The sequence below is a fragment of the Zosterops lateralis genome (assembly GCF_965231275.1).
Source record: "Zosterops lateralis genome assembly, chromosome: 10".
NCBI lineage: Eukaryota > Metazoa > Chordata > Aves > Passeriformes > Zosteropidae > Zosterops > Zosterops lateralis.
This window is the reverse complement of record NC_139770.1, coordinates 1,828,060-1,838,545: the sequence shown is the minus strand read 5'-3', so window position 1 is coordinate 1,838,545 and position 10,486 is coordinate 1,828,060. Positions and strand designations below refer to the sequence as shown.

The following is a 10,486-nucleotide window of genomic DNA, read 5'->3' as shown; positions in this document are numbered from 1 at the left end:
GCTTTACAAAACTTTCCTGTTGGGGTAAGAGGAAAACAGGTATTTTTGGCAACTTCTGCTTTTCTAAAATCAAAGTTAACACCAAAATTTTGAATTTAATACTGAAAAAATTATATATTTAATGCTGAAAAATGCCTTTTGGGCACTTCCTGGGTATAAAATAACTCCAGAAAATTCCCTTGAGCTGCTGCTGTTGCAGTTTTTCCCTTTTTTTGGTGGATTTGGGGCTTTGGGGTGGGTTTTTAACAGGGAAATTCTCTTCACAGCAGCTCCTGTCACTGTTTTATCACCGAAATGTGGAATATTCCAACCTCCACAGGGTGGCACCACTGGAGCTCTTTGTGCGGTGCCTTTTTTTCCCAAAATTTGCATTTTTTTGAGGTGATGCCTTTGGGGAAATGGGGATTTGTTGGGATACAAACCAGAAAAAAAATGGGAATTTCCTCTGGGAATGCTGATCACTGAGTTTGGGTGTTGTATCCATATTTACATATTAAAATATCCCATATTTTGGAATTTAAAAAATATCTTTTCATCTGAGTTTAGGCTAACAAACAGAAAAAAAGATTTAAAATATTAAAAGGACAAAAATTAATCCACAAATCAGCTGTGCCGGGTGGGAAATTTTCTTTTAAAGGAAAAAAAAAATTAAATAGTTACCCCTGGAATTTTAGGATGTGGGAAGAAAGAAGAATAAACTGAGTGGAAAGGGTTTTTTTTAGAGAAATTAATTATTTTTCTGCTGGAAATGGAATTATCTTTGGATTACAGAGCCCTGGACAGATCTCAACCCATTTTCCTTCCCACTAAATTGTGAATTTCTGCTTTGAGAGTGAGACAGGCTGGTAAAAATCCAAATTTCTGCACAGAACAGTAAGAAAATAAACAATTAAAAAGCATTTTTAAGCATTTTTAACATTAAAAAGGAAAATTCAAACCCTGGCAGAGCCACTCCATAACTCCAGGATGTCTTCAGATTAAATCCCAGAGACTTTTTTTACCACTTTTAACCATAAATGTTTCCTCAGCTCTGCGTGTCACCCAATTCCTGGCGGGAAAAGCTGCTCCTGAGGCTGGAAACAATTAGAGGAATTTTACATCTGGAGCAAATATTGGTGAGAGGAAACTCGGTAGCTGCAAACGTGTCAAGTTTACAAACTCTCAGGGTAAGTTGTAGCTACTGCTCCAGTGAAATTCAGGGGGAAAAACACAGAAATCATTGAGAAAATTAATATTTTGCTGCATTTAACACAGGAAAAGTGGGTGGAAGCTTCATTTCCATCAAATAATTCCCATTTTTTTGCTGGTCAATCCATTATAAATTCTGTATTTATCCTGCTGCCCCAAAAGCTGGGGAAAACTTTTCCTTAAATTGTCATTAAAATGTCAATTTTAATTCTAATTTATTTCAATTCTAAATTTCTATAAAGCACTTTAAAGGCTGGTCTTGCTAGAAAAGGGAAATTTGGGGAAATTTGAAATATCAGCTATTGGTAAATGTGTTCCAGAAGTTTTGTCATTTGATGGAAAGGCAGATGGGGGACAGAATTTCTATCAGCAAAACGTGGCTTTAATCACAGATTTAACCCCAGATTTAATTCCTGAAATGGCAGTTTGCATTTGAAATGCTGCTTCATCTTAAATTTCTTAATTTAAGTTCATAAAATCAATGAAAACCAACATATGTTCCTCAGTATTTTGAATTATTGTCTAAAACTCCCTCATTTTCTGCTCCTGTGATTTTCCCCTCAGGATTTTCCTGATGTGTTGGGTAATTTGTGATTAGAGCTTGAGGGGTTTTATTATTATTATTTTATTATTATTAAATTATTTTATAATTTTAGCTGTTTCCCAGATAATTGTATTTTATTTTCTACACAGGAGTTTTTTTTAAAGTAGTTTTAGGTGAGTTTTGAATGATGGTGCATCATGAACATTAAATGAGTTTCATTTCTCTTTCAAATTCACTTTTTAACAGCTGAGAGTGACTTCGGTGAAGTGTAAATGAACAGAGAATAATGTGGGATATGAGAAAAGCCTTCACTGGGCCTGCCCAGGGCGGAATTCCTGCCCAAATCCTGCCCTTGGCAATGGGAGCCATTCCCTGTGTCCCTAAAAATCCTCTCGGCAGCCGAGGCAGAGAAATGAGACAGAAAAGAGGAAATAATTTCAGTTTCCGCCCCAAGGCGCGGGTCTGTGGCTCCCAAGAGGAGAGGAGGTTTCGTGTCTCCTGTTTTCCATCTTCAGGGGGGATTTTTTGACAGGAATGAGGTTGAGTCGGTGGATGGAGAGTGGGGATCCCTTTCCTTTCCCTTTCCCTTTCCTTCCCTTTTCCTCCGAGCTCCTCCAGCGGCTCGGCCACCGCAGGGCACAGACCCCACAGGCCTCACAAACCCCACAGGCCCCACAAACCCCACAGGCCCCACAGTCCCCACAAACCCCACAGACCCCACAGACCCCACAGTCCCGGCTCGGGCCGGCCGGGGCGGGTCCCTGAGGGGTCCCTGTGGGGTCCCGCCATTTCTCCCCTCAGTCCCCTCATCGCTCTCCCTCAGCCCCGGCCCCGCCCCTTCTCCCCTCAGCCCCGCCCCTTCCCGTTCCCGCCATTGGCCTTCGGGCCGCGGCCGTTACCGGGCGGGGCGGGGCCAGAGCGGGGCGGCTCCATCAGTGAACGGGGAGACCCGGGAGCGGCTCCATCACTGAACGAGGGGCCTGGAGCGGCTCCACAGTTGAACGAAGGGCCCGGTGCGGCTCCATCGCTGAACAGAGAGACCCGGAGCGGCTTCCATCACTGAGCGAGGGGCCCTGGGCGGCTCCATCGCCGAGCTGAGGGCCCCGGCTCCCCTTTGAGGGCCTGGCCCGGTAATCACCGCCCTCCCGGGGTTCGGGGCCGCCCCAGCGCCGCTTTTATCATATTTCAGCTGGTTCCTGTGGCCCGGCTGTGGATCCCTGTTCCCTCACAGGGACGGCGCCCGTGGATCCCCCGTGTGCGGAGCTGCAGGGACAGGAAGGGGTGTGAGCTCCGCCCTCCTGCCGATAAATAACAGGTAAATAATGCTCGTGGCCACAAGCCTTGATAGAGTTATAAGGGATGGAGAGTTGGTCTTGGCAAGGGAATAGAAAAGAAGAGGGAGATAGAGAATCGTAAAATACCCTGAGGGTATTGGAAGGGATCACCAGACTCTCCTGGGCCTGGGTTCTGCTTTCTTAAAGTTGGGGTTTAAAATTACCAGAATAAGTTCCTACTGTAAAAGTCTTCATTGAAGTGATGCCTGTGCCGGTCTCGAAAAATCCCTGAGTTTTGAGGCAGAGTGTGAAAGTTGAGTGAAAAGGCTGTGGATTTGTCACCAGCCAAGGCTGGCACTGAAATCTCTCTGACATGAAAGGGCAGAGAACATCCCTGGTTTGTGTTCAGCACCGTTGGAGTGTCCCATCCTCAGGACAGAGCTGATGTTTCCTTTGCTGAGCAGGAGAATGGCAGTTCCCCTTCCTGGGGAGGTTTACCAGTGCCAAATTCACCTTTTTAACCTCTCAGAGCACAATGGGATTGCCCTGTAAAGCAGTTATTTATCTCCCTAAACACTGTATTCCCCAGCAGTGTGGATGCTGTGGCAGATAAAACCAGCATTTCCCAGCTTTCTGCTGCTTTTTGGGGTTTTTTTAATCCCTGGAAAACTTTTTGTTGTTTGCTGAACTCTGCGGTGTCTCCTCTGTCCTTTCCCTTGTGCTCCCAGCCTGTTTCCAATCTGTTCAATCCAGTCTGCAGGTGGAAATAAATCAGTAAATAAATCAGTAAATGAATCAGTAAATGAATCAGTTTCCTCCGTGAAGTGTCGGATGAAACTGAATTTCAGGATTTCCACCTTTTCCTTTGTCTGGAAGAAAGTGAGAAAACACCGTGTGCCCAGAGCAAACCTGAGCTTTGCAGGTGTTGTTGGGACGTGAAGGAATAACAAATAAACAGAATAAACAGGGCTGTTCCCTCGGGGGGTGCCCGGGGCTCACAGCCGAACCTGCTGCTGATTCCGGCCCAAATTCCCATCGGGTTTGCGAAGGTTTTCCTTTGTTTTTCTGGCAGCAAACAACTCCTTGGCAGTTGGATTTGTTTCCTCTCGCCCTTCCCAGAGCTCAGGCAGGTTGGGTGTGTGTTCTTTGGGAAGGAAATTTCCCTCCTGAGCTTTTCCTCTCTTCCCTTCCTCTTTTCTTCCTCCAAAGCTGGAGCTCCTCCTGCCATAAATCAAACATTGATGGCCTTTGATCCTGAATGCTCTGACAATTCTTTTCTGCAGTGTGGCAAAGTCCACAGGGCTCACTGGAGCTGGTGAAGGGGGCAGGAAACTGTGGCACAAAGAGAAGGAAATTTGGTACTAATTTCCCTATCTTTTAGCAGGAAGAAAACCAGGATTATTATAATTTTTAGGAAAACAGGTTTTAGTGTTACTGTTACTTGTAATTTTGCAGTGTGATTTCACTCAGCTGGGAAATAGAACAAAGCAACGTTGCAGAGAATGGAAAGTGAAAGTTCATTTTTTAGTTTTGTGCTTAAAGTAACCCCGGAGTGGTTCCTGCTGTGGTGGTGTGTGTGGGGGCTGCTGAGCTGGACTTTCTGTGCCAGAGCCTTGAGAGAGCTGCTAAATGGGACTGTTTAATGCACTCATGACTATTTTATGTTACAAAAGGAACATTTGAAACCAGAGGGGGAGAGAAAAAAATTCTGTACTTCTGTTCACATTGAAAATGTTACTCCTGGGGGGAGAAAATTTCCATTGCTCTGAGGTTATTTAGAAATTCTACTTCTGGCTTTTACCACTGTTTTCCACTGTGTCTGGTGGCAGATTGCTGCTTTTCCTGGATTTTTAAGGGTTGGATATGGATGATGTGAATATGGCTGGGGGAATGCTCTGAGTGCAGCTTGGAATTTGCTGAATTCTGTGAACCATTGCTCATGTCCATTTTGGGTTGTTTTTTTTTTTTTTTCTGCCCCAATTGCTGAGGTGGGGAATTCCCAGTGAGGAAATGCTGATTTACCCAGATTTCTGCACTCACCTGCAGGACAGAGTGTGGGAGCTGTGCTTCACTTCTGCCCTCCCTCTGCAGTTGTGCAGGAAACTTTTTCCTGACTACTTTGATTCAATTGAAAACACCTAGTGCAGCAATCCAGCATTATTTCCAATTTCTGTTTAAAAGCTGCACTGTCAGAGCTCTACACTTGTTGTGTTTCCATATCCTTCCTTTGCTGCATTGCATGGATCTCCTCTGAACTAAAGCCCTGATCCACTTAGGGTGAGGAGAGGTGAGTTTTGTCTTGATCCACAATTTTGGAATTCAGTCCTCAACATCCTCCTGGAATTCTGTGCCAAAATTCAGGTGCATTGTTGGGGTTTGTGGGAGCAGAGGTGAGTGAGGGTTGTTTGTTCTCCAAAGCAGCACTGACAGAAGGAGAGGACACAGTCTTAAGGGAAATGTAGGAAATATAGGTTGGATATCAGGAAGAAGTTTTTCACGGAAGGAGTGATTAAAGACTGGAATAGTCTGCCCAGGGAGGTGGTGGATGTGTTTAAAGCAGACTGGATGTGGCACTCAATGCCATGACCCAGTTGAGGTGTCAGGGCTGGGTTGGACTCGATCATCCTGAAGGCCTCCCCCAACCTCCACATCCTGTGATTCATTCTGTGTGTTGTGTGTCCCCGCAGGCCATGGAGCGGCTGGAGGAGGAGCTGACCTGTGCCATCTGCTGTGAGATCTTCTCGGAGCCGCGGCTGCTGCTGTGCTCGCACACCTTCTGCCTGCGGTGCGTGCGGGGTCTCCTGCGCTCCAGCCCGTGCGGGGGCTCCCCGCGCTGCCCCAGCTGCCGCGCCCCGCTGGTCCTGCCCGCCCACGGCCCCGAGGCGCTGCCCGTCAACTTCGCCCTCCAGGCCGTCATCGACAAGTGGCGGCAGGAGCAGGAGCGGGAGCGGGAGCAGGAGCAGGAGGAGGAGGAGGCGGCCCGGGCCGGGGCTGGGGCTGGAGCTGGGGCTGGGGCAGAGGCGGGGACGTGCAGGGCACACCCCCAGCAGCCGCTGAACGTTTACTGCCTGCAGGACCGGCGGCTGGTGTGCGCCCAGTGCATCACCATCGGCAAACACCGCGGGCACGCCATCGATGACCTGCAGAGCGCCTACAGGAAAGGCAGGGAGGCCTCGGGCCGGCTGCTGCAGGAGCTGCAGGAGCAGCCCCGCTCCAGGCTGTGCTCAGAGAGGCTGCGGCAGGACAAGGCGCGGTGCCAGGAGGCCGCGCGGAGCGACAGGGAGGCGGTGCTGAGGTATTTTCGGGAACTCGGTGATGTCTTGGAGAGGCAGAAGGAAGCTCTGCTGGGTGCGCTGGATGAACTGGACGGCAGCATCTCGGAGAAATACGATCCCCTCATCGAGGAGGTGGAGAAGGTGAAGTTGGAAGAGAGTGAGTTGAAGGAGCTGCATTCAGCTGTGCAGGAGGAGGAGTCCCCGCTGCTTTTCCTGGAGAAGCTGGACGGGCTGCAGCTCAGGCTCCAGGCCCTCAGACAGAAGCAGCTCCCAGAGCCTGAACCTGTGGAGATTCACCCGAGGATGGAGAAGGTGCTGCAGGACACCTGGTCTAAAACTGAGCTGGGAAAGGTGCACAGGATCCACGTTCCAAAGCTCCACCTGGTTCCCAAGGGCCAAGGCTTTGGAGAGCAGCGCTCAGCCGCACTCTGGGCTGTTGTTGCTGACATCCAGGCTGCTCTTACTGACCCAAACGTTCTTCTGCTCATCCTGATCCCACTTTTGGTGTTGTGCCTCAAGGATTTCTTTGCTGGTGCCATCCCGGCTCCTCTGGTGCAGCTCTGGAAATTCCTGAGGTGGATTTTTCCAGATTTCTGCACTCACCTGCAGGACAGAGTGTGGGAGCTGTGCTTCACTTCTACCCTCCCTCTGCAGTTGTGCAGGAGACTTTTTCCTTACTCCTTTGATTAGATTGAAAACACCTAGTGCAGCAATCCAGCATTATTTCCAATTTCTGTTTAAAAGCTGCACTGTCAGAGCTCTACACTTGTTGTGTTTCCATATCCTTCCTTTGCTGCATTGCATGGATCTCCTCTGAACTAAAGCCCTGATCCACTTAAGGTGACGAGTGGTGAGTTTTGCCTTGATCCACAATTTTGGAATTCAGTCCTTAACATCCTCCTGGAATTCTGTGCCAAAGATCAGGTGCATTTCTGAGCTTCTGCTGTAATTCTTGGCAGTTTTGCATTACAGTAAATTACACTGAGTCCTTAAATTGGTGTCTGTGTCTTTGGTGCTGCCCCCTGGTAAACCCAATGCAACTTTCTTTTTCAGCAATTTACATCTCCCTTTCCTCAATTTTCACATGACATTCAAAAAGTGGAATTTATTGAGGCTGGGTTTATATTAACAAGATCAAATTTTTTACAAAATTTATTCAAAATTTACAAAACATAGTTTACAATACAAAATTAGACCAGACAAAAAGAAACAGCAGCCATGGAAGTTTCTTCCTGCCTATTTTTGGGCTACACTGCAGGCAGGGAGGCCAAGCTCCTCCAGTCCTTTCACAGCCAGGATTTTGGGGTTGGTGGCCACACTTTTGGTGGTGTTCTGGGTTTTATAAATCCCAATTAATCTGTCTGCAATCTCAAACATGTTGTTCCGCAGGGAGATGATGATGAACTGGGCGTTTTTGGTTTGTTCCTGAAACAGAAATGATTTGTGTTAGTGCCTGGCATTCCCTAAATCCCCTCTGTGCTGGTGGGGCACACAGAGCCAAGGTTAAAACTGCAGCTGCAGACAAAGAACTTCCAAGTGATTCCCCAGTTTGAAGTAGCTGCTCCTAATCTTTGCCACCTGTTTCCCAAACTGCAGTTAATTATAACCCTGAATATTCAGTTTTATTCAGGTTTAATTACCTGAACTGGAGCTGTGTAAGTGGTTTGCTTTGATTAAATATGGTAAGGGCAGAATTTTTAAAGGCATGAAAAAAATTAATTACTACTAATTAAGATATAGATCAAAGACACTGATGGGGAGTATAAATCCAAGGAATTTCGGGAAATGATGAGCTTGGATCCATGGAGACATCAGTAACAGCTGAGGTTGTGTATTCTGATAATAACTGATGGTTTGGGGGGAGAAGTCTGTGTGTGTTCCAGAGTGAAACTGCAGCATCCCAGAGCTTCAATCTGCCTGGAACTGTGTGTGACACCTTGTCCCTTCTGGAGGAGGAGGGGACCATCCCAGGAGGAAATTACATGGAAGTAAAATTGAGGCCAGGAGGAATTTACTTACATAGATGTAACATTGAGGGCAGGAGGAATTTACTTACATAGATGTAAAAGGCCACAATGGAGACGTTTTTGAAGTCGAGGGCAGCGTCGATCTCGTCCATGAAGTACAGAGGGGTGGGTTTGTAGTGGTGGAGGGCAAACACCAGGGCCAGGGAGCTCAGGGTCTTCTCTCCTCCTGACAGGTTGAAGATTTTCTTCCAGCTTTTCTTGGGAGGCCGGACACTGGAAGAGAGCAGGAGTTGGGTCTGTCAGTTGTGATCCTGCCTGAGCTCAGGGTACCACGGGGCTGTTCCTGCAGGAGCTGCAGCCCCTCACCCCCCTGTGCCTTTCCCAGCTGAACTCCAGGAATTTCTCCTGGGAGCAGTTCTGACAGAGCACTGCCATCATTCCCTAGGCAGAACAGTGACCTGGGAAATAAGAAATGCTGGGAAAGGAGTTCAAAGCTTTCCAACTCTTTTAATTCCTGATTTCTCCAAGAGAAAGAAATTAATCTGAGAGCTAAAAAGTTGTGGTTCCTGTCACTGTTTGCCCACATTGAGCCTGTTCACTGATGATCAGTGAACATTTAGTTTAACAACAGGTTAAAAAAAAGACTATGATGATTAAAACTGGATAGAATATGAAGTGTTTTGAAAACCTGAACATGATTCCCTCTGAGAAGGGATCCAGACTGTCCACAAGCTCCAGCTCAGCATCCCCTCCCAGCGTGAGCATCTGGTAGTTCTCCTTCAGCTTGTTGGTGATGACATTAAACCCTGCCATGAATTCATTCAGCCTCTGTTTCCTGAGCTCTTCAAAGGCCTCTCTGAATTTGTCCCTCTCGCTGGTGATGTTGTCCAGTTCCCCCACGTGCTTCAGGTACAGCTCTTCCTGCAGGGGAAAACATCCAAACCCGAGGGCACTTAGAGCAGCTGCCTCCTCCCTTTAGAGTTTAAACCACTTTTCCTCTTCCCCAGCTTGGCTAACAGCCCTAAAACAAAACCCCCAAATCTGTCTCTCTTTTTCCATCTCTGTGAGGGAAAACAAAAAAACCAAACCTGTGTCAAAATAAAAAAATATTTCATCTGTTGAATGGCTCACTATTCCTGATGTGAGGAAGGAAAAATCCTGGTGTTTTGTGTCTGTCTTGGCTGTGAAGACTTGACTCTATTAAATAAATAGTCCCAGGAGAATAAGAATATATATAGATATAGATAGATAGATAGATAGATAGATATAGATAAGAATTAATAAACAGCTGTGTCTGTCTTGGCTGTGAAAACTTGAGTCTAATAAATAAACATTCCAAAGAGAATAAGAATATATTTATATACATAGATATATAGAGATAGATAGATAGATAGATATAGATAAGAATTAATAAACAGCTGTGTCTGTCTTTGCTGTGAAAACTTGACTCTAATAAATAAACATTTCCAGGAAAATAAGAACATAGATAGATACATATATATAGATAAGAATTAATAAACATCTGAGTCTGAACACAAACACCATCTCTCAAGCATTTGATCCTGGCTCTAACAGAAAAGAAGATAACTAACCCACAAATCATGGAATTACTCAGGCTGGAAAAAACTTGAAGATCACCCAGGAACTTCTTGTCGCCTGACAATGAAACTGTGGAAATTCTTCAAAACAACTTTCTAAGAGTTGGTAACAACAGGAACAGGCGTATTCCAGGCTCCCAAGAGGAAGGAGGAGGAGCAGGGCCTGTTTTGCCGTCCCCCGGGGCTGGCAGCAGCTTTACCTTGTTCCTGTACTCGGCAATGGCGGCCAGGTTGGGGCGGAGCTGGTGGCACTGCGCCTCCAGCAGGGCGATTCTCTTGCTGAGCACGTCGGGCTCCTGCAGCGCCTCCAGCTCCTCCTCGCTCAGCGCCCGCAGCTCCTCGGGGGCCTGGCCCTCGATGGCGTGCAGGGAGAACTTGGAGATCTGCAATCAAAGCACAGGGCGTGGAGAGCTCTAATTAACACGTGGGGCACTTCAGGTTCTGTTTCTAAAATGAGGTTTTGCCGGGTTAGGACAGGGAAGCTTCAATCTCCAAACACTCCAAGGTTCTTCCCACAAGTCCCGCGAAAACAGGATGTGAAAATGAGAATAAATATCCTTTTATCCTATTAATGTTCCTGCATTTACAGCAGTAAGCTGTGATCTGAAGAGGAATTTTCTCCCAAATCCTGTGTTTTCTA

At 46.8% G+C, this 10,486-nt stretch overlaps 2 protein-coding genes across 5 annotated transcripts in view; one reads left to right on the top strand and one right to left on the bottom strand.

Annotated features, from left to right (window-relative positions):
- The first annotated feature begins 5,473 nt into the window (after positions 1-5,473).
- Positions 5,474-7,275, top strand: TRIM59 (tripartite motif containing 59). Its single transcript, XM_083868243.1, has 2 exons — positions 5,474-5,918; positions 6,027-7,275. Exons 1-2 carry the CDS (start codon positions 5,589-5,591, stop codon positions 6,969-6,971), a joined length of 1,275 nt encoding a protein of 424 aa, XP_083724369.1. The 5' UTR covers positions 5,474-5,588; the 3' UTR covers positions 6,972-7,275.
- An 88-nt stretch (positions 7,276-7,363) lies between these two features.
- The window catches only part of SMC4 (structural maintenance of chromosomes 4), a 29,130-nt gene continuing 26,007 nt past the window's right edge, over positions 7,364-10,486 (bottom strand). For 3 of the 4 annotated variants that reach the window (XM_083868632.1, XM_083868634.1, XM_083868633.1), the window contains exons 21-24: positions 10,047-10,229; positions 8,937-9,169; positions 8,338-8,521; positions 7,364-7,706 (exon numbers count right to left, since the gene is read on the bottom strand). In XM_083868632.1, coding sequence (XP_083724758.1) covers positions 7,518-7,706; positions 8,338-8,521; positions 8,937-9,169; positions 10,047-10,229 — 789 coding nt within the window. In that variant the 3' untranslated portion in view covers positions 7,364-7,517. Of the gene's footprint in view, positions 7,707-8,337; positions 8,522-8,936; positions 9,170-9,840; positions 10,230-10,486 lie in introns of those variants that run through there. The other variant, XR_014590791.1, reaches the window with a different exon arrangement.

What these genes read in the sequence shown, in the direction of transcription:
- TRIM59 (XM_083868243.1), top strand. Translation starts at nt 5,589, where the DNA reads ATGACCCAGTTGAGGTGTCAGGGCTGGGTTGGACTCGATCATCCTGAA. An exon ending in TCAACTTCGCCCTCCAGGCC is followed by an intron (nt 5,919 to 6,026) that starts GTCATCGACAAG and finishes GCTGGGGCAGAG; the next exon opens with GCGGGGACGTGCAGGGCACA.